This window comes from Phocoena phocoena, chromosome 8 (genome assembly GCF_963924675.1).
Source record: "Phocoena phocoena chromosome 8, mPhoPho1.1, whole genome shotgun sequence".
Lineage (NCBI taxonomy): Eukaryota > Metazoa > Chordata > Mammalia > Artiodactyla > Phocoenidae > Phocoena > Phocoena phocoena.
The window spans coordinates 20,557,978-20,583,934 of record NC_089226.1 but is presented as its reverse complement, the minus strand read 5'-3'; the positions used below and the strand labels follow the sequence as shown (position 1 = coordinate 20,583,934).

The 25,957-nt window shown below is 37.1% G+C and overlaps 1 protein-coding gene across 2 annotated transcripts; it reads right to left on the bottom strand.

The window, feature by feature from the left end:
* Window positions 1-1,745: 1,745 nt before the first annotated feature.
* Window positions 1,746-25,260, bottom strand: IL18 (interleukin 18). Of its 2 annotated transcripts, XM_065882819.1 has the most exons (6): window positions 25,103-25,260; window positions 10,682-10,768; window positions 9,878-9,889; window positions 5,512-5,646; window positions 4,570-4,703; window positions 1,746-1,990 (listed from the first exon to the last, which is right to left on the bottom strand). In XM_065882819.1, the coding sequence occupies exons 2-6, from the start codon at window positions 10,758-10,760 to the stop codon at window positions 1,769-1,771; spliced, it is 582 nt and encodes a 193-aa protein (XP_065738891.1). In that variant the 5' UTR covers window positions 10,761-10,768; window positions 25,103-25,260; the 3' UTR covers window positions 1,746-1,768. The 2 variants fall into 2 exon arrangements, with proteins under 2 accessions (XP_065738891.1, XP_065738892.1); XM_065882820.1 differs by lacking the exon at window positions 25,103-25,260 and having other exon boundaries at window positions 5,512-5,643; window positions 10,682-10,765.
* Window positions 25,261-25,957: the final 697 nt, after the last annotated feature.

Below are 25,957 nucleotides of genomic sequence, written 5' to 3'. Positions count from 1 at the left end.
CTATAGATCAATTTGGGAAGAACTGCCATCTTAACAATATTGGGTCTTCCAAACTGTGAATGTGAAATGTCTCTCCATTTATTTAGATTATATTTAATTTTCCTCAGCAATGTTTTGAAATTTTCAGTGTTCAAGACTTGCACTCCTTTTGCTAAATTTATTCATAAGCATTTTATTCTTTTAAATACTATTGTGAATGGAATTGTTTTCTTATTTTTATTTTCAGATTGTTCATTCTTGTATATAAAAATACAATTTATTTTTGTATATTAATCTTCTGTGACCTCGCTGAACTTGTTTATTAATTTTAATAGGGGTTTGTGTGCACACACGTGTGTATATTCCTTAGGATCTTCTACATTTAGAATCATGTTGTCCACAAATAAAGACAGTTTTACTTTCTAATCTGGATGACTTTTATTTCTTTTTCTTGTGATTATACTGGCTAGAACCTCCAGCATGATGCTGAACAGAAGTTGCAAGAGCTGAAATTCTTGCATTTTTTTTTTTACCATTAAAGTATGATATTAGCGTTTGCTTTTCATAGATGCTGTTTATCACATTGAGGAAATTCTCTTTCAAGTTTGTTGAGAATTTTTATTATGAACTAGGTTTTGTTAAATGCTTTTTCTGCATTTATTGAGATGATTGTGGGTTTTTATCCTTTATTCTATTAATATGGTATATTACATTAATTGATTTTAGAATATTAAACCATCTTTGCATTCCTGGATTGAATGGTACTTGATCAGAGTGTATAATCCTTTTTATATGTTGCTGGATTCAGGAGAAATCTGACTTTTAAAGATATCCTGACTTTGGAAGAAATGCAAAAATTAGTCAAGTGGGGCTTCCCTGGTGGCGCAGTGGTTGAGAGTCCGCCTGCCGATGCAGGGGACACGGGCTCGTGCCCCGGTCCGGGAAGATTCCACGTGCCACGCGTGCGTGAAGAGGCTAGGCCCGTGAGCCATGGCCACTGAGCCTGCGCGTGTGGAGCCTGTGCTCTGCAACAGGAGAGGCCACAACAGTGAGAGGCCCGCATACCAAAAAAAAAAAAAAAAATTAGTCAAGTGAAGTGGTCTCTTTATAAAATCTTTAAGGTTTTAAAAAAAAATTTCCAGTAACTATGATACCTTTTATTCATAACTTGAGTCAAAGCATTAATTCTTGAGCTGAAATACTCTTCCTTGTTTATTCCCTCACACAAATGCTTATGTAATTTTGCTTTACACATAATCTTTCTCTGCAACTTTATAGTAATTGAAAGCAATTTCCAGAAAGTCATATGATTTCTCACAACATCTCTGTGAAGTATATTTGGAGAGAGGTTGGAATAGTTTTTCAAACAAAAAGGCAAAGGATGAGGTAATAGATTAAGACTACATGGTGAATCACTGTTTATAGCTTGAAATCTTTAAGGATTTAATTATTTTCTTAAAAACTAGAAAATTCAAATATCAGTTTTATTCATCATTAGGACCAGTAACCCAAAATATTCAAAACACTTCTATTGAATATAATCTATTTTCCCATTAACACTGTAGAATGTGTTTTCAAACTCTGCATTCTTTTTACATTATACAAATATTGTATTCACCTGGATAGGAGGAAGTCCATTCAATTTCATGAAAGCTTATTATTCATTTCTCAGTAGCATTTTTTGAGATCAGTATTCATTTTATTTCATCATTATAATTGTAGGTTCGAACTCTTATAACCCTTTTGAAACACAAAAACTCAGAAAGTTCAAATTATGCAATTTTAATATCTACTTCTTGTTTTGAACAGTGAACATTACAGATTTATCTCCATTTTCATCCTTTTTTTTCAAAATGAGTTTGAAAAGGTCTTTCTCTTTTTTACAGGCTAGAAAGTATCCTTTGTACAATGAAGACTCAAACTGTATCTTATCATCATGTCCTGGAACACTTCTCTGAAAGAATATGATGTCACTTCCTTCATCATCAATATTATCAGGGGGACCCATTTCCTATAGAGAAAAAAAATTACTTAATTTTTTTAGGTCATGACCAATATGAATATGTGCAAGTTTATTTTGAAATATATTACTACACAGAACTAAAGAGGTTTATATTCTCAAGAGTTAAGAAAAAAAATCTCTGATTATAGGAATACTGATCTCCTTTCCCTCTTAATTTCTAACCTCCCATTCTTCTTGTCCACTTTGGCTTATAACACTATGGAATGCACATTCAGGTCCAGGCCTCTAGTTTTTCCCAATATACCCATCAGATGATTTCCTTCTCTCCTCTCCCATTAAGTGGAGTTCATATTTGCTTAAGATGAAGTAGAGTTCCAGCAAAGACCACAACCATTTTAGGCTAATATCAGTTCCTGTCTTCTCCAGCCATTCATAGCTAAAGACATTGATGACCTCCACCCATAGGCCTAGGGTAGCTCCAGTTTGTGAACCAACAGTGAGAGAGGCAGGAAGTGGCAGTCATCTCAGCTGCTTCGGAGCCTAGAACCGAAACTGGCTATAAATAGACCCATTATTTGTTCTAGGGCTTAGTTAGCAGCTTTTGGTGCTTCCCTGCCAAGCATTCCCGTTCCATAGTAGTCCTGAGTTTCTATCCTGAAAGTAGCCTGTCTCTTGGCTGGACCTTGTCCTGGGAGGCCAGATGGTGATTCCTATATCTCAGCTGTGGAGTAGGGATTTCCTAAGAATGGCTAGATCACTTGAAACTATAATCCGGCTGGTCACCTAACTGACAGTACTGCCTGCACTTTTCCTATTTTTGCATCATGCCTACTTTCAGGATGGACTAGAAATGTGAGGACTACCTCAGGTTCTTTCCATGTTAATCCCAGAACCAGCAGAAAATTTGAACTTAATTTTGACCCTCTGAAAGCAAAGATCTTCATGATCCTAAGGACTGACAGAGAGACCTTCAGACCCAAAATAGCATCCCAGCATCCTCCTTAGATGCCTGAAAGAACCTGTTTTTTTCCTCAAACTTCTCAATCAATTATGGAATTTATAGCCATAACTCTTGACCTTTGTCCTTTATCAATAAGTGTGAGTCTTGAATTAATGAGAGGATTAATTAGTTGTCCCATTCTATTATTTGCCAAGCACTTTTTCCATCTTCTTGACACTCTCCCCAGTCTATCAATAAGAATCTACTTATATATAGATCAGGCTTTTCCCAGTTTCTGACTCTGTCTCTGCAGCTGAATTAGTTTTCCTCTATCCCACATGGCTTCAGCTTGGCTATCTCCCTCTTTTCCTTCTGATTTTGTTGCTAAGAAACAACATGCTTAATCCTCTCCACCTTGCCTGTCCACCTCCAGGCTTCTAACGCCATTACAATAACTGAGCTTCCTACCTGTCAGGTCAGGGAGCAGGGACTCCAAATTGTCACCTGAAGAGGTGGTACTCTGTTTGGAAGGGGATGGCTAAGGGATTTGTTTGGAGGCTCTATTTGTTACAGATACACTAATCTTATTTGCATTACATTTTAGAGTGGCTTTTTCCTCCCTCCCAAGTTGCCCCTTGGCATGTCTACGAAAGTCATACTCTAACTTTCAGTGGGAACTGGGTGATCTTTATTGCGGTTCTTTATTGGCAAATCCCCACTCAGAAAGTCTTCAAGACATGGGATTCACCTTTGAAACACTGCCAATTTGTGAGCATACCCTGCCTGCTTTCATTGGGAGGAAAGTTTTCTGGGTCAACCCATATCTATAGTTAATGGTTGTTTACCTAATAATAATGGAAAAAATAGAGAAAAACAATGATGGAGGATAGAGAAACAAGCAGTGGTCAGAAATAATTTATACCTGGCTTTGAGATACATTATACCATTGCTTTTACAACAGATCCTATTAATTTTGTTCACTTAGATTAACATTAAAAATAACATACATCAACTGAAAGCTGAAAGTTGTAGCCTAACATAGACTTAGGCTAAGAAGTAGGAACAAAACAATTAGGGATTGGGCTTCCCTGGTGGCACAGTGGTTGAGAGTCCGCCTGCCGATGCAGGGGACACGGGTTCGTGTCCCAGTCCGGGAAGGTCCCACATGCCGCGGAGCGGCTAGGCCCGTGAGCCATGGCCGCAGGGCCTGTGCTCCACAACGGGAGAGGCAACAGCAGTGAGAGGCCCGCATACCACACACAAAAAAAACAAAAAACAAAAAATTAGGGATTAAAATATTATCATCATAATTTACAAAGTAGAGGGTTTACAGAAGAACGATTAACTTCATTCTGTGTAGCAGGACTTATTCTGGAAAGTCACATGCAGTTCTTAAACACGGTAATTTATATATATATTCTGTATTATTATTTATCTGTAGATTGATTGTTCAGAAGACCTAGGTTATGAAACAAGTGTTGATACCCTTCCTCCCTACGGCAGGCTCAGAAAAACCATGATGTTACTACGGTAGGTTAAACAGCTTGACAGTTTTTAGTAACTGTCTATTTTAATGGTTCTCTACTTCTTGCTATTCTTATTCTAGACAAAAGGCTGGACTGGGGATATTTTGGTTTTCTAATTTTGCACATCAGTATAACTAAAACAAATTAAGTCTCAGTCTTACCTTAAAGGAAATAATTTTGTTCTTACAGGAGAGGGTAAAAATTTTCTCACAGCGCACAGAGATGGTTACTGCCAGACCTCTAGTGAGGCTGTCTTTATACATACATATGATAAATATGGTCTGGGGTGCATTATCTAAAATAAACATTCACAGATGAGAACACTAGTTAGAAGAATTTTTCCAAATAAGCATTTAGGGAAATTAGCCAAAGGATAATCTTTAATAGGACCATTACCAATCCCACACTCTGAGATTCAGCCATGTAGCAGAAGACTATATACAGTGACACACATATTCTTTAAAACACATTTAAATATGTATTATAATACAAATGCAGCAACTTTTAAAGTGTTTTAGAGATATTCTGAATTCTAAAAGATTGTCTTTAGCTTTTAAACGCTAAATAGAATATTAAAGCTCTATCTGTTAAGGTAAAACTTCAGCATTTTTCAAGACTGCATCATTCACTTTTTCAACTCTGCCTCAACTGTTATTTGAAATTCATTCCTTGCAAGGCACAGTAAAGTTATTCATTTGCTAAGGCACTCTAAATTTCTGGTGGAAGACAGACTTATTAGAAGTGCTTGTATATTTATATTTAATTTTGACTTCTGAAAATGTTATCAGCAATTTCAGCTATAACCAGCAGGTATTAAGGATCCAACTCAATGGAGAGCATATACAGTTAATGCAACTACAGTGAAGGGATGGTGATCCCAATGTAGGCTCAAAGATCATGACCCCAGCACTATCTGTATTATATCAATTTTTCAGCCCAACTAAAAATTATGGATACCCTATAAAGTTTCTTGTAAGTGAAATTACTACTACCATGACTTTTCATGTAAGCATTAGGTCTATCACAGAAAATGTAGTCAGTTAAATGGAATGGGAAGAAGTAGCTTGTCATTTCCATGTTTACAAATGTATATAAAAAAATACCTGAACAGTCAGAATCAGGCATATCCTCAAAGACGGGTTGAGTTTCCTGGTTAATGAAGAGAACTTGGTCGTTCAAATTTCGTATGACTGAGAACTTAGGTTCAAGCTTGCCAAAGTAATCTGATTCCAGGTCTTCTACAACACACATGAAATCTCATTTAAAAAATAATCCTTTTTTCTAAATTTACAAATAGGCATATCATATATTCCAGTTTTCAATAACAATCACTATCTTCTGTTATAGAAGCTAAGGTAAAGTTGCACAGGGCTTTTTTACCCACTTCCAGGGGCATACCTTGATTCTTGTTATCACCCAGAACCACGCTACGTTTGAAATCTTAAATTCAAATAGCCTACTTTTGACCACAATCTCCTGTCCTTTTAGTCTTCTTATACTTTTCTTCCACTTTACTGAGTCTTCCTGATTCTTACATTTTCTTCCTATCTAACCTCTTCCTGTCTTCCCTTTCTTCTCTATGCAGCCTGGACCTCATGGTTCATCATTTTATCTGCACTTTTGCCAGTATCTTAAATCCCAAACTCATTTGTCTTTTACTACAAAACTCTAAACCTGGCTGCTGAGTGCGCTGCTGGTAAACAATCATACAAATGTGCAAGTTGGCGCCATAACAAACACATCAATTGTCAATACTTCTTTTCCAGTTCCGCATTCTCTTCCATAGTCCATAGCTTCAATTTCAAGCCTTCTTCATTCTCCTTAGGATCTCTGCATCATCACCTCTGCTTTCACTTTCAGCAAATGATTTCCTGCTACTCCACTTACAAACTTAACTATGGCATCACCTGTTATTTTCTCTACCCTCTTGTCCCAAGGGACATGTGAAAAAGGTGGATCTTCTGCTACCTAAGGTTAAGCCCATTTGTGCTCTTGCATGTACTTTCAATTAAACCTTGATTTATCAATTATTCCCTCTCTTCCATCAACTCAGCAATTCTACTTCCTGGATTTTATCCTAAGGAAACATTAGAGAAATGTATAAATATTTCTCTACAAGAATACTTATGGGAACATTTTAATAATAAAAACAAACTGGAAATAACTTAAATGTCCATCAATTGGGAATTGATCAAATAAATTTTGATATGCCCTTACTATGAATTATCATGAATTTAATATAATTGTAATTATTCATTGCCATGGAAAGATGTCCATGTGTATTAAACTAGAAAAAGAAGCTTAGGTATAGTATTTTATATATTATGTATTATAAATATATATTTATATATATTATGTTATATATATAAAACATCAAAATGATAGAAATGAATATTTTGGGATTTTTTCATATTTTGGGATTTTTTTTCATATTTTAGTTTCTCATTTTCTTATTTTCATTGCCTGAATTATTTATAATAAACAAATTATTTTTATAATCAGAAAAACATAAGGCTTTACATTTTGAGATTTAAAACACCTCCATCAACAGAATCCCACTTTGTAGCTAGTATTGTTTCTCTCCTCCTTTTAACAGCCAAGCTTCTGGCAAGAATTGTATGTATCATTTCCTTACTTTCTATTCACCCTTCTACTCATTGCAAGCTTCTCCTCACTGGCTCCATTTCTCCATCAAATTGCTTTCACTGAGATCACCAAACTCCCTGTTGCTAAATGTAATAGATACTTTCTGGCTCTTGGTTTTCAAGGCTACAAAATTCAACACAGTGCCTATTATCTCTGTCTTAAATGCTCTCCTGGGATTCTGTGGCATTCTCTGTTTTCCTTCTTCCTCTTTGGTTGCTCTGTTCTTTATTAGCTTCTCTTTCTACTGAATCCTTTAAATATAGGTATTCCTCAGAGTGTAGTCCTTGGCTTTTACTTCCTCATGCTACAGATTTCCTCTGATTTGTCATGTTATTCTTATAGCTTCAGATGTAATTTCTATTGTATGTATGTCTCCTACATCCGTATATTCAGCCCCATATTTTCTCTTGAGTTTAGAACCACGTGTCCAAGAATCTATTGGACATCTCCATTAGGATGTTCCACAGATATCATCATTCATCATCAGTAAATTCATCATCTATCTTCCTCTTTGCCCTGCAAACCTCTCTACCCTGCTCTTCCTCTTGCGTTTCTTATTTCACTTAATGGTACAAATTGCCTACGTGAAAAAACATAGGCATCATCTTTTCTGTCTTTCTTTCCATCCCCTTCCAAATCCATGTCCTGTTGATTCTTCCAAGTTTTTCTAAAATCCATTCACAGCTCTTCAATGGCACCCCACTGTGCCTACCTTAATTCATGTCGCCATCATTTCTTATAGGGACTACAATAATAGCTTCTTAATTGGCATTCCCCTCCCCTCTTTTTTTGCGCCCACAGCAATTCTTTATACTGAAACCAGAAGGAATTACAATTCAATTTTAATTAAAGTTAAAATTCAGAGATACAATCATGTTATTTTTGAATTTTAATGAATGACACTGCCACCCAGAATAAAGATTATATTTTCCATATTTTCCTTGCAGTTGGTGCCATATGACTAAATTCTAGTCAATGGAGTATGAGTGGATTTGATGTTTACAACTTCTAAATAGAGTTTTTAAAAGGAGTGGGCCTGTCTTCCTCTTATTTTGAACACCTTCTTGCTAGCTGGGATATGGACCCAGGAAGTGTAATGATGATTTTCAAGTATGTAAATGAGTTCAACAACTAGGGATGATGGAATGGAAGAAGACAGAAGAAACTTTAGATTCCAACATCATCAGGCTGCATCCAGCCATACTAATACTGAACTGCCTACTTGGATTCGTATTTGAGAGAAATATTTTCTATCTTATTCAGTTACTGTATTTTTGGATCTCTTTGTTACAGCAAACTAATCTGTATCCTAGATCATACATATTGTGCTTAATGAATCACCATTGCGCCAAAGATAAGGTCCAAATTCCATATCTTGGAATAACAGAACCTTCTCAATCTGCACCCTATTTATCATTCTTCTCTCATCATTTTCCTACTCTTACTCTACTCCCATTCTGAATTACTCTTAATTCCTCACACCATGCTTTCTTTCATATCTTGATCTTTGCATGTGTTCTTCTCTCTGCATAGAATACCTTCTCTTGGCTAACCCCTATTTACTCTTCAATTCTGTTCCTCTTTCAAAATGCCCTCCCAGAATCTACTGGACTAAATTAGGTGCCCTTCTATGTGCTCCCATAGCATCTGTGCCTTCATAACACTTAACATACCACATTCCATTTGCCTCCCTAATGTGCCTGCTTCCCCCTATAGGAACTGTGTTTTGCTCACAATTGTATTGTAGGGCCTAACATTGTGCCAGAGATACAGATGCCAATATTTATTGAATCAAATAAATGGGAGTAGGGCAATCTTTAAGAAACATGAGGAGCTATATGACAATAACATTTCAATAAATCTGGAAAAGAAACTGGAAGGAATAGTATTTTTCAAAAGTTCCTGTTGTATATTTCCAGTCCAGTAAGGATCATCTTAAGAATGGAGAAAGTGCTTTTTAAGGAAAAGTATGAAAAACTAATGACCTTAATAATCTGGGGGTCCGTGAGAGCAGCGGTCCCCAACCTTTTTCGCACCAGGGACCGGTTTCTGGAAGACAGTTTTTCCATGGACCGGGGCCGTGGTTTGGGTGGCGGGATGGTTCGGGCGGTAATGCGAGTGATGGAGAGCAGCAGGTGATGCTTCGCTCCCTCACCCTCTGCTCACCTCCTGCTGTGCGGCTGGGTTCCTAACAGGCTGCAGACCGGTACTGGTACTGGTCCACGGCCCAGGGGTTGGGGACCCCTGCGTTAGAGGATCATAGGCTTTATACACGTATGATCCTCCCTGAATGCCAACAGGACAAGGAATGGGTACCTCTACTTACGAAGACAATGACTCAACCTATTAGGTCTGTTTGCTCTACTTTCCCCCATCTCCTCTACTTCCAGAATTCTCTGAACCCTGGGAGCCTCCCAGGCTTCTTTTCAGAGCACTTCTGAGAGGGAAGGTTGAAGAAGGAAGATGTTCCTGATTTTGGACAACAATTCTCATGCTTCAACCCCTTTTCCTATGTACTCCAGAGAATCCATGACTTTCTGCTAATCTCAGGATCTATGTAACAGGCAAGGTCTATTTTGTGGATTCTAATAGCTGAGAATTTCCTAAGATGTAGAGAAGCGTATTTTATTAGAAATTCCCTTATAGTCATCTTTATTCCAAGGCAGTGCTACTGAGTCCACATTCCTTGGAGGGAATATTAGCTTCTCAAGTAGATTGGTATCAGTTTTTCAGCTGAGAATGGTGATATGGATGTGCTGGTGGGATGCTTACTCAAGTAGCTATTTATTTTTACAAAGAAAGAGAAATAAATTTATACTTTACCATCATTTTCAGCTAAAGGGGAAAAAAGAGAAACAAAATATGTTAAATTCTATATTTCTACTCAATTTCCTCTCACCCTTCTCTTTTATTACTCTTTTCTGCCCCTTTGCATTCTTTAACCCCTGTCTTACTGGTGATGGCTTTTGTTGGCCCCATACAAATATAATATAATCATCCAAAAGGTCCCATATAATGAAGCTAATTAGACTTAGTGTGATCTCAGGTATGTTAGATATAAAACCTAAATCTAGGGTTTATAAATTGAAATTTGTAGCCAAAAAGAAATTTTATAAAATGATAGATTTTACTCTTAAATGTATTGCTTCAATGGAAAGTCACCTAAGAACTTTCTATGAAGCTTTCAAATGAAACTAAACTGCCCAAGGAAGTTTAATAATAAGAATCTGTTTTTATTTGTCAAATGTATTTACATAAAATGGTATAACTCACAGAACTCTAGATTTCAGATATGTATCTCTTACATAATTTGCCAGGTTGCTTTGGGAAATCGTATATCCAATTTTCTGGGATTTTCATGACGTGCACCTGCAGCCACCTTGTGAGTAGGCTACTACTAACTAAGTGCCAGGACATGTGGCAGGACAAGGTGCTGCGACCTTGGATATGTTATGGTTAATTTCTAGAGATCCAGTATTTTTTTTTTTTCCAAGAGAAGTGTGTCATTAATGTTACAATGGAATTTGGTGACAAAAAACAAGTCACTTAATAGTTCACCTTACAACATCTTTTCTAGTTGAATACATTTATCTAAACCCTGTATTTGGCCTACGGTTTTGAACTTACCTACAAAGTAAAGTGTATTGTTAATAAATTTCATTTCCACAAAGCTGATGCAATTGTCTTCTACTGATTCAGCAGCCATTTTTACTCCTAATGAAAGCAAAGAGTCATCTGTTAAAAGGTAGTGATTGTTCCTTTTACACAAAAGGAATCTTTTACCACTTATTGCCTTGTTCTACCTCAAATTTCAGAAATCCAGCATGCTGACGAACACTCTGGACATTTAATAAATGCCAGGAATCTTCAGTTTATAAATGTACAAGTTCAAATGTTCTTTCGCAAACCATTAGATATTCGGAATCTAGAAAGCATTTTCTCATTAAACAATGTTATAAAGGGTGGATGTGTGGTCCGTTATTGAACTGAATTATTGTTCCAGTATTTTGGTGGAAATATACATATATTATCAGAATAAATATAGGATGCCAGAAACACACCTAATCCTGTCCTTTAACTAGGGGCTGGTTCTATCTCTGTCTTACAACCAATGGGATCCTGTGAGTGAGAGACTGCAGATTGTGACTTCATTGTCAAAGCGCTAAAGGTGAGGCAATGATAAAAAATGGTGTTTCTACCTGGGAGTGGGGGCTAGGTGGGAGGAGGCTGAAGAGCTCTGGCATCTGATGGCTCTCTTTCTCTCTGAGAAATAGCAGCTTTTGATCTGGAGTCTGGACTATACTATGCTTTTTGCACAAGTAATACATGAATACAATCTTCCTGTAAAACATCAAATAATATAGGATTTGAAAATGTTAAAAATTCTTTTTGCTCTTCTCCTTTGTGCCACCCCACCCAACCCCACTCCAGTATGGTGTATATCCTTCCAGACCTTTGTTTATGGAGCAGGGGTTCTAAATCTGGGAAATCTGTGAACTTGGATGGGGAAAAAATTACACAATTATTTTCACCAACTTCTAACTGAAATTTAACAGTTCCTTCCATTATGGTGTAGGAAACAAACCACAGTATTATTCACAGTACCTGTGACTATCATTAATAGACATACATATTTCTTACTGTATTGTAATTGTTGCAGAGATCTTGAAATATGGTTTAAACTCATTTCTACTTTGAAATATATGGAAGTTATTAGTCCCAACAGGACATCTTGTTGTTAATGTGTTAATAAAGATGCACATATATACCTTATCAAAATTTGTTAAAAATTTTTTGATAACACTTTAATTACAAAGGGATTCCTTTCTCATTCTAAGTATTTAATTTTATGCATATAAAAGCGTGATTCTGAGAAGGGGTCCACAGACTTCACCTGATTGTCCATGAGGGTCCCTGCCACAGAAATGATTAAGAAATTCTCCTCTAGAGTTCAGAAGTCCCTTGGTTTCCTGAGGACAGTTTTATGGTTGGTGCTCCAAGGAAGGTGGTTGGGTCACAGTTGTCAATTGGTATATATGGGGGTGTTCATACGTCTATACTTAGAGGTTGAGAAATGACTCAAATTTTTTCTAGCATAGTTTGCTGAGGCCAAACATATACAGAGGAAGTAGGAAATTAATACCCAGTAGAAAACACTTAATCCAAATTAAGCTAACACAAAATAAATGCTAGTTGATGGCTATTTTTTGTTTTGTTTTACTTTTTATTATGGAAAATTTGTATACATTGTGAAATGATCACCACAATAAATCTAGTTACCATCTGTCACTGTACAGTTACAAAAATCTTTTTTTTTATTGTGATGAGAACTTCTAAGACAACTTATTAGTGACTTTCAAATTTGCAATACAATATTATTGACTATAGTCTACATGCTGTACTGTACATCCCATAACTTATTTATTTTATAACTGGAAGTTCGTACCTCTTGATCCCCTTTACTCATTTTGCCCACCCCCTCCCCCCTCCCCTCTGTTGACCACTAATCTGTTTTCTATGAGCTTTATTTTATTTTGTTTGTTCATTTGTTTTTTTTTTAGATTCCACATATAAGTGAAATCATGTAGTATTTATCTCTGATTTGTTTCACTTAGCATAACGCTCTCAAGGTGTATTCACGTTGCAAGATTTCATTATTTTTATGAATGGTAGTCCATTATATATACCATATCTTCTTTATTCATTCATCCATTGATGGACACTTACGTCGTTTCCATATTTTGGCTATTGCGAATAATCCTGCAATGAACACAGGGGTGAATATATCTTTTTGAATTAGTGTTTTTTGTTTTCTTCAGATAAATAAGCAGAAGAAGAATTGCTGGATCATGTGGTCGTTCTATTTTTAACTTTTTGAGGAGATTCCATACTGTTTTCCACAGTGTCTGCACAAATTTACATTTCCATCAACAGTGCACAAGAGTTCCCTTTATCCCACATCTTCGCCAACACTTGTCATTTCTTGTTCTTTTGATAATAGCCATTCTGACAGATGTGAGATGATAAGTCGTTGTGGTTTTGATTTGCATTTCTCTGATGGTTAGTGATGTTGAGCATCTTTTTTATGTACATGTTGGCTATCTGTATGTCTTTTTTGGAAAAATGTCTATTCAGATCTTCTGACCATTAAAAAAATATTTTTTAAAAATTTATTTATTTATTTATTTTTGGCTGCGTTGGCTCTTCGTTGCTGCACATGGGCTTTCTCTAGTTGTGGCGAGTGGGGGCTATGGGCTTCTCATAGCAGTGGCTTCTCTTGTGTAGCACGGGCTCTAGGTGCATGGGCTTCAGTAGTCGTGGCATGTGGGCTCAGTAGTTGTGGCATGTGGGCTCAGTAGTTGTGGCTCACGGGCTCTAGAGTGCAGGCTCAGTAGCTGTGGTGCATGGGCTTAGTTGCTCCGTGGCATGTGGGATCTTCCCAGACCAGGGCTCGAACCTGTGTCCCCTGCATTGGCAGGGGGATTCTTAACCACTGTGCCACCAGTGAAGCCCCTTCTGACCATTTTTAAGGTCAGGATTTTTGTGGTTGTTGTTGTTATTGAGTTGTGTGTGTTCTTTATATATTTTGAATATTAATCCCTTATTGGATATGATTTGCAAATATCTTCTCCCATTCAGTAGGCTGCATTTTAATTTTGCTGATGGCTTCTTCATTGTGCAGAAGCTTTTTTGTTTGATATAGTCTCGTTTGTATAGTTTTGCTTTGGTTGCCATTGCCTTTGGAGTCAGAGCCAAATATATATATATATTGCTAGACTGATGTCAAGGAAATATCTGCCTATGTTTTCTTCTAGGAGTTTTATGGTTTCTGGTCTTACATTCAAGCCTTTAATCCACTTTAAGTTAATTTTTCTGTATGGTGTAAAATAGTTGGTCAGTTTCATTCTTCTACATGTGGCTGTCCAGATTTCCCAATACAATTTATTGAAGAGACTGTCTTTCCCATTGTATATTCTTGTCTCCTTTTTCATAGATTAATTGGTCATATATGTGTGGGTTTATTTCTGAGCTCTCTGTTTTGTTCCATTGATCTATGTGTTTGTTTTTGTGCTAATACCACACTGTTTTGATTAATATAGCTTTGTAATATAGTTTGAAATCAGGGAGTGTAATGCCTCCAACTTTGTTCTTCTTTCTCAAGATTGCTTTGGTTATTGGGAATCTCTTGTGGTTCCATACAAATTTTAGGATTTATTGTTCTATGTCTGTGAAAAATGCCATTGAAATTTTGATAGGGATTGCATTGAATATGTATATTGCTTTGGGTAATACGGACATTTTAATCATATTAATTCTTCCAATTTGTGAGCATGGAATATATTTCTATTTATTTGTGTCTTCTTCAGCTTCTTTCATCAATGTCTTATAGTTTTCAGCATACAGATCTTTCACCTCCTTGGTTAAATTTATTCCTAGATATTGTATTCTTTTTGATGCAATTGTAAATGGGATTGTTTTCTTAATTTCTCTTTCTTATACTTTGTTGTTAGTGTATAAAAATGCACCAGATATTTGTATATTGATATTGTACTCTGTAGTTTTACTGTATTCATTTATTCTAACAGTATTTTTTTTGGAGTCATAGGGTTTTCTTTATATAAAATCATGTTTTCTGCAAATAGTGATAGTTCTACTTCTTCCTTTCCAATTGGGATGTCTTTTATTTCTTTTTCCTAATGAATTGCCCTAGCTAGGAATTCCCATACTGTGTTGAATAAAACTGGCAATAGGTGGTATTCTTGTTGTGTTCCTGATCTTAAACAAAAAGCTTTCAGCTTTTTGCTGTTGACTATGATGTCAGCTGTGGGCTTGTCATATATGGCCTTTATTATGTTGAGGTACACTCTCTCTATACCCACTTTGTTGAGGGTTTTTATTATGAATGGTTGTTGAATTTTGTCAAAGACTTTTGCTTTATTGTGATGATCAGATGATTTTTATCCTTTATTTTGTTAACCTAGTGTATCACATTGACTTGTGGATGTTGAATCATCTTTGCATTCCTGGAATAAATCCCACTTGATCATGGTGTATGATCCTGCTAACGTATTGTTGAATTCAGTTTACTAATATTTTGTTGAGGACTTTTCATCTATATTCATGAGGGATGTTAGTCCGTAATTTTCTTTTTTTGTGGTTTCCTTGTCTGATTTTGGTATCAAGGTAATGCTAGCCTTGTAAAATGAGTTTGGGAGCATTCACTTCTCTTCAGTTTTCTGGAAGAGTTTGAAAAGGATTGGTATTAATCTTCTTTGAATGTTTGGTAGTATTCATTAGTGAAGACTTCTGTCCTGGACATTTTTTGTTGGAAGTTTTTTGATAACTGATTCAATTCAGTCTTGGAAGACTGTGTGTTTCCAGAAATTATCCATTTCTTTTAGGTTGCCTGATTAGTTGCTGTATAATTGTTTATAGCAGTTTTTTATGATACTTTGTATTTCTTTGTATCAGTTGTAATTTCTCCTCCTTCATTTCTGATCTTTTTTGTTTGAGCTCTTTGTCTTTTCCTCTTGTCTACTTAAAGGTTTGTCAATTTTGTTTATCTTTTCAAAGAACCAGATCCTAGTTTCCTTGATCTTTTCTTTTGTATTTCATTTGTTTCTGCTCTGATTTTTATTATTTCCTTCCTTTTACTGACTTTGGGCTTAATTGTTCTTTTTTAATTTCCTTTAGGTATAAAGTTAGATTGTTTACTTGAGATTTTTCTTGTTCCTTGAGGTAGGCCTGTATCACTATAAACTTCCCTCTTAGAACTGCTTTTGTGCATCCCATAAGTTTTGGCATGTTAATTTTCCATTTTCACTTGTCTCAAGATAATTTTTTCATTTCTCTTTTGATTTGTTCATTGACCCATTGGTTGTTCAGTAGAATGTTGTTTAATCTCCACATATTTGTGATCTTTCCAGTTTTCTTAATAATTGATTTCTAGTTTCAAACCATTGTAGTGAGAAAAGATGCTTGATATGATTTTCATCTTAAATTTATGAGACTTGTTTTGTGGCCTAACATATTGTCTGTCTTGAAGAATGTTCCACATGAACTTCAGTGCACTTGAGAAGAATGTGTATTCTGCTGTTTTTGGCTGGAATATTCTGTATATATCTATTAAGTCTATTGGACTAATGTGTCATTTAAAGCTGATGTTTCCTTATTGATTTTCTGTGTGGATGACCTATCCATTGATGTAAGTGAGATATTAAAATCCCCTACTCTTACTGTTTTACTGTTAATTTCTCCCTTTAAGACCATTAATATATGATTTATATATTTAGGTGCTCCTATTTTGGGTGCATAGATCTTTATAAATGTTATATCTTCTTGCCTGGTTGACCACTTTATCACTGTGTAAGGATCATCCTTGTCTTTTATTACAGTCTTTGTTTTAAAGTCTATTTTGTCTGATACAAATATAGCTACTCCAGCTTTCTTTTGGTTTCCATTTTCATGAAATATCTTTTTCCATCCCTTCACTTTTAATCTGTATGTGTACTTACATCTGAAATGAGCCTCTTGTAGGCAGCATATAGATGGTTCTTATATTTTTATCCATTCAGCCACTCTCTGTCTTTGATTGGAGAATTTAGTTCTTTTACATTTAAAGTAATTATTGATAGGTATGTACTTGTTGCCATTTTGTTAATAGTTTTCATTTCTCTTTATCATTCCTCTTTGTTTCTTCTTTTCTTTCTTCCCTTATTGTTTGATTACTTTCTATAGTGTTATGCTTAGATTCCTTTCTCATTTTTTGGGTATGTATCTACTATAGGTTTTTGCTTGGTGGTTACCATGAGGGTCACATGTAACAGTTTATATATAAAAGAGTATATCTTAAGTTGATAAGAAGTCAAGACTGAATGCATTATAAAACTACATTTTTACTTCCTCCCCAAACAATTTATGTTTTGATGTCATATTTTACATCTTTTTACTTTCTGTATCCCTTAACTAGTTATTGTGTAGTTATTTTTTTTATTACTTTTGTCTTTTAATCTTTATACTAATGTTATTAATCAACTACCTTTATTATATATTTACCTTTATCAGTGAGAGTTTTACTTTCATATGTTTCTTGTTCCTAATTAGTGCACTTTCTTTTCAGCTTAAAAAAATCCCTTTAACATTTCTTGTAAGGCTGGTTTAGTGGGGATGACCTCCTTTAGCTTTTATTTGTTTGCAAAGCACTTTATCTTTTTTCCAGTTCTGAATGATAGCCTTTCCAGGTAGAGTATTCTTGGTTGGAAGTTTCTTTCTTTCAGCACTTTGAATATATCATGCCACTCTTTTCTGGCCTGCAAAGATTCTGCTGAGAAATCTGCTGATACTCTTATGGGGCTTCTTTGGATATCACAAATTGCTTTTCTCTTGCTGCTTTCAAGATTCTCTCTTTAATTTTTGATATTTTAATTATAATGTGTCTTGGTGTCTTTCGATTCATCTTTTTTTGGAACTCCCTGGACTTCCCGGATCTGGATGTCTGATTCATTCCCCAGGTTAGGGAAGTTTTCAGCTATTATTTCTTCAAGCAAGTTTTCTGTCCCCTTTTCTCTCTTCTCCTTCTGGGAACCCAGTAATGTGAATGCAATTCTGCTTGATGTTTGTTCCATTCGTCCCTTAAGCTATCTTCACTTTTTAAAATTTGTTTTTCTTTTTGCTGTGTTTGGGTGAGTTCCACTGCCTTGTATTCCAGATCACTGATTCTTTCTTTGCTTCATCTAGTCTGCTGTCGAACCCCTTTAGTGTACGTTTCAGTTCAGTTGTTGTATTCTTCAGCTCTGTGACTTCTGTTTGGTACTTTCTTATTTATCCTATCTCTTTGTTGAAGTTCTTACTGTGTTCATCCATTCTTCTCTTGAGTTCAATGAGCATCTTTATGACCATTACTTTAAAATCTTTATCAGGTAAATTAGTTATCTCCTTTTCATTAAGATTTTCTTCTGGAGTTTTATCTTATTAATTCCGTTGGAACATAATCTTCTCATTCCTCATTTTCCTTGACTCTCTGTGTTTGTTTTTATGTATTAGGCAAAACAGCTATCTCTCCTAGTCTGGAAGGAATGGCCTTGTATAGAGATGAACCTTACTGTTTAACCTTGCCTTAGTTCTTGGTTGTCACTCAACCTTTGTGATTGTCTATGCAGCCTGATTTATTCTTGATAGGTCCCAAGTGCTGAGGGTGTGCCAAGGCCTGTGAGTATTCCAGAGGGGGAGACGTCAGTCAGCACCTAGTTTCAGGCTGATTAGAAGCCAGACCTTCAGGCAGCAGCTTTTAAGATATGCAAATATATATTGCCCTGTGGGACTGCAATTGTAAACTCTGCTAGCCTCCAGACCTGGCCATCTGAAGGTGTCTCTTTGACTACAGTTGCAAAAATCGGGGCTCCAGTAGAGTGTGTGAGCTCTTTTCTAGTAGGTGCTGGTGAACTGTAGCAAAGGCGAAAGAGAGTGCAGAGATGGTTCCCCCAGCCTGTGTTCCTTGAGAGCACTTCTATAGCCTCTAGATGAGTGGTAAACCTGAAGTGTGCCCTTCAGGCTGAAGCCCCAGGACAAGTCATCAGTTCCTTTTTCACAGGGAGACTGGAGGTACAGTCTGCTGTCTGTGCAGTACCCTGAGGGTGGTAGCCTTCAGAGAACTCCCTGATTGTTTCAGATTCATGGGACCCAGAAATGCAATCCCTCCAGCCACCAGAGCTAGGGGCTGGAGGAGCATCCCTCATGTGGGCTGTGCATACATGCCTCACCTTGGCAGGGCCACAAGAGCAGTGTGGGGGTGTGGTGTACACAGTGGTGTTAGCAGGTTAAAGGTAGAGTGCAAAGATTGCACCCACCAGTGCCAGTTGCTAGCCAGATAGAGGGAAAATGCAAAAATAGCGTCTGCCAGTGCCTCCATCCAGGTGGAAAGAGTCCCAAAACGCTCCCGCATCTCCCTCAGATGCTTTAAGATTAGCAAATGAATCTCCTTCACATATGGTCTGGGTGCTTTTCAGACTGCTACTTTTGTGATGGGTCCTGTGGTGAGTGAGTCAGCACACAAGCCCTTTAAGAGTGGAATCTCTGTTTCCTACAGCCTTTTGGTTCTCCTGGATGTAAACTCTATTGATTTTCAAAGCCAGATGTATTGGGGGCTCATCTCTTTGGTGCAGTTCCCAAGTTTCCTGATGTGGGGCACTGACCTCTCGCTCCTCAGGTAGTAGCTCTGTTTTGTGATATCAATCCTGATTGTGGGTTGCTGCACCATAGGTATGTTTTTTGGTGAGACCATGTCTCTCCTTCTCCTACCCATCTAGATGTGGCTTTTTTTTTTTTTTTTTTTTTTTTTTCGTGGAGGAGATTTCAGCTAGTTTTTAGGTCTTTTTCAGAGGGAATGATCCATATGTAGCTGTAGATCTGCTGTCTGTGGCAGGAGGTGAGTTCCAGATCTTCTGAGGGCACCATCTTGAACCAACTCTCTATTTGGTGGCTATTTAACAGTTTTATCTATATTCAGTTCATATATAATATATAAGCATATATATGTATATATATATACACACACACACATCTGTATGGTTTTTAATTTATTTTAAATTTTTTTTATATTTTAATTTAAACAATATCTATAGAGAACCCTGTGGAGAGAACCACAGGGTTCTCTATATATATTGTTTAAATAAAAAAACAAAAGAGAGAAAGAATGAGCTTTTGGAATACCTAAGTGCCTTGACGAAAGGGCATCATGGCAGGGGTGGGGGTGCGGATATTGAAAATAAATGGCTAAGATTCCCAAAGAAAAATTATACCTTCTTGACAATTTCATCAAAATCTGGCCTCAAATATTTTAACATGGTTTGTTAGCACATTCTTTATTATTTTATTATTTTTCCCCTGCTAGAATGTAAGTTCCATAAGAGAAAGAACCTCTGTTACATTCAGTTTTGTATTCCAAGTACCTAGAATGGTGCTTGGTACATAGCAGACATTTGATAAATGTTTGCTGAATGAATGAATAAATGAAAAAATATCTAAAACTATAATAGTAATAAATGTTAAAATATAATACCACAATAAGCTGTTATGTCTCAAGAACTTCTGAGATATTTAAAGAATAGCTGAGCTTACATTATACTGACATGAAAGCAGCTATTTCTACCAGGTATACAAGACACTTCCATGTGGCAATATTGTCAACAGTTCACAACTCACTTGGCCTACCAGCTTTGAAATTGTCATTCTAGATAAACTATTTCATTTGGAGCTCACATATTTCATTTTGCCTATAAAGTGAGACTATTATTTTTCTATTAAATTAGTTTGATTCTGCCTAGTTCAATTCAGATAAAATGTAACTTGCAGTGTAGTTGTTTGCCAAAAGCTTGTAAAGGAGAATCAGATTATAAAGTCCTTGTTTAAGTAGGCTGAAGAGTTTGAACTTTTTTTTCTGAAAGTACTGACTTACTTTCAGTAGGAGAAAGACATGGTCAAATTTATGTTTCAAAAACCTCACTCTGGCAGCAGTGTAGAGAACGGATTTGATGGGATAAAGTTGGACAGAGGCCAGAAAACAACCACAGAAGCAATTTTAACAGTTAAGAGTTCATGAGGCTACAAACTAAGGCAGTGGCTGTGGGGATGATTCAAGAGAGCTTAAACAGCAGGATTTTTTAGCTGATTGGTTGTGGGTCAAATGGAAGAAGGGGGAACTGAGGATGACTTCAAAGTTTCTGGCTTGGGCAATTTGTTGAGTGGTTACCTCATTAAGAAAACAGAGGATGAAAGACAGGCTTGAGTGGAAAATAATTCAGTTTTGCAAATCTAAGAGATATCACAGAGGTCAAAAAACAAAGGAGGGCTTCCCTGGTAGCGCAGTGGTTGAGAGTCCGCCTGCCGATGCAGGGGACGCGGGTTCGTGCCCTGGTCTGGGAAGATCCCACATGCCCCGTGGAGCGGCTAGGCCCGTGAACCATGGCCGCTGAGCCTGTGCGTCCGGAGCCTGTGCTCCGCAATGGGAGAGGCCATGGCGTTGAGAGGCCCGTGTACCGCAAAAACAAAAACAAAAACAAAAAACCCCAAAGGAGCTTCAAGAAGGAGCTGCTTGGAGTCTGAAGCTGCAGTCCATAATTTAGATACAAGCTTAAACTTGTTCATTGAATTTGGCAGTTAGGAAGTTTTGGTATCAGTAGAACAGTTTAGGGAAAGTAGAGGAACGGAAGGCAGGTGTACAAAGATCTAGGACAGAGTGGGATGAAAATGAAAAGTAAAGACAGTGAATACAAACTATTCTTTCAGTAAGTTTAGCTATAAAGAGAGAGGGTGGCGGTTACTGGGGGATATATAACTTGCAAATTTCAATTTCTGGCTCCAGATCCACAGTTCCAACTGTAAGATATACTAATGAATTACTTTCTAAAGTATGTCCAAATAACCTGTCCCAAACTGAAACCTGGGAGTCCTTCTCAACTCTTTTGTCTAACCTTCTCCTGTCTCAGAAATACTGTAGATTATAACTCAGAAATGTGTCTAGAATTTGGTATCCCCTCTCCATCTCCACCAGCACTATTTTGAATCTAGCCCTTGTCATTTCTGGTATTTTCTATTTAATATTCCTCTACTTGGTTTTCTTGCTTTCAGATTCTCACTCACTCCGTGCTGTACTCATTTATTTCCCCTGCCAGGCCAGAACTTCCCCTCCCTTTTTTGCCTACCAAACCCTTCTTCACCCTTTATCATTTAAGTCACAGCTCAAACATCTCCTCTAAGAAAACTTCCCTGACTCCTCCATTCCCAGCTAATCATTCTCTCCTCAGTGCCCACATCCCCCTCCCCACGTTCATGCTTCTAAAATACGTCTTATTACCCTTAAGATTACAGATAGGTGTGCCGACTTCCGTCTGAGTTTCTCTAAGACAATGAGCTGTCTTGTTTTTTCAATCTTTAACACCTGGAAAGAGCTTATACCGAGTAGGAGCTCAATAAATGTTAAATAAATGTTTGCTATGATAAGCCTTGTCACCATGACAACAGTGTGTAAAGGGAATGGCAGAAATTTTTTTCTGTCTTAAAACTTAAACTCCATCTGAAAGCCAGTGAGGAAGGGAAAGAATATGAAGGAAGTCTGAAAACAGATTTTAAAAAATAGAATAATTTCTCTAATATTCTTCCTCTTCTTTCTTTTCCTAGTAGTTTCTTTACTTTCTCTTTTATTTTGTATGAGTGTTTATTTTGAATTCTTTATTTTCTTAGCACTTTTTGTTGGATCTCAATACATCTATGGTTACAAGTATTGTGTTCCTCTTCCTCTCCTCCCCCCTAATTTTCCTCTTTTCCTTTCTCATCCATGTTCATTTGCTTTCTTAACTCTAATCTGTGAAAATTATAGTTCCTATTGGATAAAAATGTTTTGAAAATTTCATCTAAGATTCTGAGATTATTGACTTGAAAGAAAAAAGTTATAAACCACCCCAGACAGATCCTCTCAGGAGTAAGCAGTGATAATTGATTCTTTGCAACAACAAAGTTTCAGTTATACAAGCCTTGGAAACTAGCCAGAGGCTAGTGAACAGCAGAAAATCATGAAGGAGATTAAACCACATGTGTGCCAATCTTTTCTGGGGCAAGTCATTTAATCCTGAGGGTCTCAGTTTCCTCATTTAGACAAGAGAGAGCTGCATGGTCAATATTAAAGTTTTTCTCCGCTCCAGCATTCTGTAATTCTAGATTCTAGTTAAGGCTGCAAAGAGAGAACTATTTATATGTGGCAAATGCCCTAGTAGCCACTTCCTCATAATTCTAAAACAACACATATTGATGGAATATTTAGTATATAAAACCAGCTTTGCTAAGCCACTGGGAGTTTAAAAGCATACTATTAGATTAAAAGTAAAAATGCCTTGAACTTGAAAAGCAATAATGATTATGTTTCCCTTTGCTCTGGAATTCTCATTCTGTGGAATAGGTATGGGATGAAGTGAGGGAGCATGTTGCCTAATTAATTCACTAAAATCAGGCAGGTAATCATCTCTACAGCAACAAGATCAAAATCTAAATGTTCAGTTCTGTAAGTTATTTCGTCCTTCAAAATTTTGCCATCCTACGAAGGTAAGTATGTGGGCGTGGTACAGGTGGGGGTGGAAGAAGACTCAGGTAAAAATTTAGGTAAATAGTTAAAGATAAAAGTGTATATAGGGCTTCCCTGGTGGCGCAGTAGTTGAGGGTCCACCTGCTGATGCAGGGGACACGGGTTCGTGCCCGGGTCTGCGAGGATCCCGTGCCGCGGAGCGGCTGGGCCCGTGAGCCGTGGCTGCTGGGCCTGCGCGTCCGGAGCCTGTGCTCCGCGGCGGGAGAGGCCACAATGGTGAGAGGCCCGCGTACCGCAAAAAAAAAAAAAAAAAAAAAGGTGTATATAATCAACTGCTAAATACAGACTCAAAGCAAGAAGCCAAAATAGAACTGCTGGAATGGCCTTGTGGGAAAAGGAGAATTGAATTTAATCCTGATTGCTTGACTGAATAGATGGAGGAGAACATGGAAGAGCATTTATGTGATAATTAACACAAAATTATGGTGGGGGGCGGACTGAAAGGAGCTTTGGAGCTTTTTTTTTTCTTTTGCGGTACGCGGGCCTCTCACTGTTGTGGCCTCTCCCGTAGTGGAGCACAGGCTCCGGACGCGCAGGCTCAGCGGCCATGGCTCACGGGCCTAGCCGCTCCGTGGCATGTGGGATCCTCCCGGACGGGGGCACGAAGCCATGTCCCCTACATCGGCAGGCAGACTCTCAACCACTGCGCCAGCAAGGAAGCCCTGGAGCTATTTTTTTTGCTGTAGTGGAACAATTCTGCTGTCTTGCAGTAAACACAAGGTAGGGTGGGGTTAGAATATGGAGGGCTTGGGAACTCACATAGAAGTGTTTGTATTTAATCTCACAGGCAATAGGAAAGCAGATTACTGAGCTGGCAAGGGTATTATAAAAAAGATTAGAGACAGGCTATGAAACGATAAGAATTCATGTAAGAATTCATAATATTCATGTAGGGATATTACGGACAAGCCAGATTTAAAAAGATATTTTGAAGAAAGATTTAATAGAACTTGAAATAGCTAGATATAGGCAAAAAGAAGAGTTTAAGAGTGTCCTAATTTTTGTTATTTATACTTTCAAATGGAGATATTTACTCAGCCCTTTCTTCATGTGAAATAAAATTCTCCTGGGGAATGCTATAATATTGTCCAACATAGGCCAGCCTAAGGGTGCTGATGCAGATTCCATCAAGATTATCAACCTTTTGCAATTTTTTTGTTTGCTTTTAAAATAGTTGATTCAGAGTTGAGACTCCCTTTAAACAGAAGCTTATTTATTTTAACACTCTAAAGCAGTGATTCTCAGGGGTTTACGAGGTCAAAGCGATTTTCATAATAATTCTAAGATGTAATTTCTCATTTTCACTCTCATTTTCTCATGAGTGTACAATAAAGTTTACCAGGGGCTACATTTTAGTGATGTTGCATAAACTGAATGCAGAAGCAGGTGAAAATGCGGCTATCTTCTACTAAGCCAGATATTACAGTGCTTTGTAAAAATAAAAACAATGTCGCTCTTCATAGTAGTTTTTTTTTGAATATATAGTTATCCGTAATTTAAAATGTTATTTATGCTAACATGTTATGTGCTTATTGTTATCTTAAAATAAATTAATAGGTCACTATTTTTTTTTACATTTCTCAGCTTTAATTTCTAATACAGTAAATGACAGTACTACAGTAAAAAACCTAGAGAAACAAAAATTCTTCAGGATCCTCAATAATTTTTAGGAGTATAAAGAGGTCATGAGACCAAAAAGTTTGAGAACATTTCCTCTGAAGTGATACTCTCCAAGGTTGGCTAAAAGAGAGAAAAAGATTTTCCTCTGAATATGCTGTGTTCCTTATGTTGTTACTGACTAGTCGCCCATCATAGTGATGTCAGAGAAGTTACCTCTCAATCGCTTTTCTAGCTTATTTATTTACCTCGAATTGCCATGCCTGGGTTTCTGAATAACGAGTAATGATATTTCTTACCTGCGCTCAATAATTTCCTAGGAGAGGACGTTATCTGAAAGGTTTGTCCCTTTCTTTTCCCGATAGAAGGCAGCCCTTCAGCAGCCAAAGCAGACAGCCAGGAATGTGGAAAGCTTTGGATAGCAGAACTCCCCGCTGCTTCTCCGGATCCAACAGCCGTCTGGAGGAGGAGGGTGCCTAGCCCTTTGGAGAAAGGAGGAAGAAGGTGGAGGGAGGAGACTGTTCTGGCACGCCTCAGACCCGCCTTAAACGTGGGCTCTTTCCTAGGACAATGGAACCTGAAATACAGTGTCAGAGAATACGGGAATTTCTTTTAACGTAAAATCACAGTTTTAATGAAATCATTTCTTCTGTTGCAGTTTGGCCCTTCAAAGCTTGTACCTCTTTCCGAAATACATCCAAGCACTTAAAAAAAAAAGCACCTGCTTGGTCAATTAGAAGCATCTTTTCTCGAATTAATCTTTCTCTTTTGAAACTTTCTACTCAGACTTCAGCACATTTTTTTTCTCTCATCTACCACTGCTGAATAATCAGCCCTACAAGATAATTCCTATAATGTAATCACACCACTTAAAATGAAACTTTTAAAGAACAGAGCGTTACTATCACAGCTTTGAAAGTAACTAGCAGAAACAAAGTTTCTTAGACCATTTTCTCTTGAACATGTGCTAAATTGTATTACCTTGCTAGCAAGGGAATTAACAAGGTGATTTTTGTTTGTTTTTGTTTTTTTGCCAATACAGAGACTGTATGGAAACAGAGGGGTTCTAGAGTTAGGAAACAAAATGCTTATATAAGCAGCTAGTTGAGGTGTTTTTGTTGTCGTTGTTTATTTGCTTGTTTTTGTTTTTAACA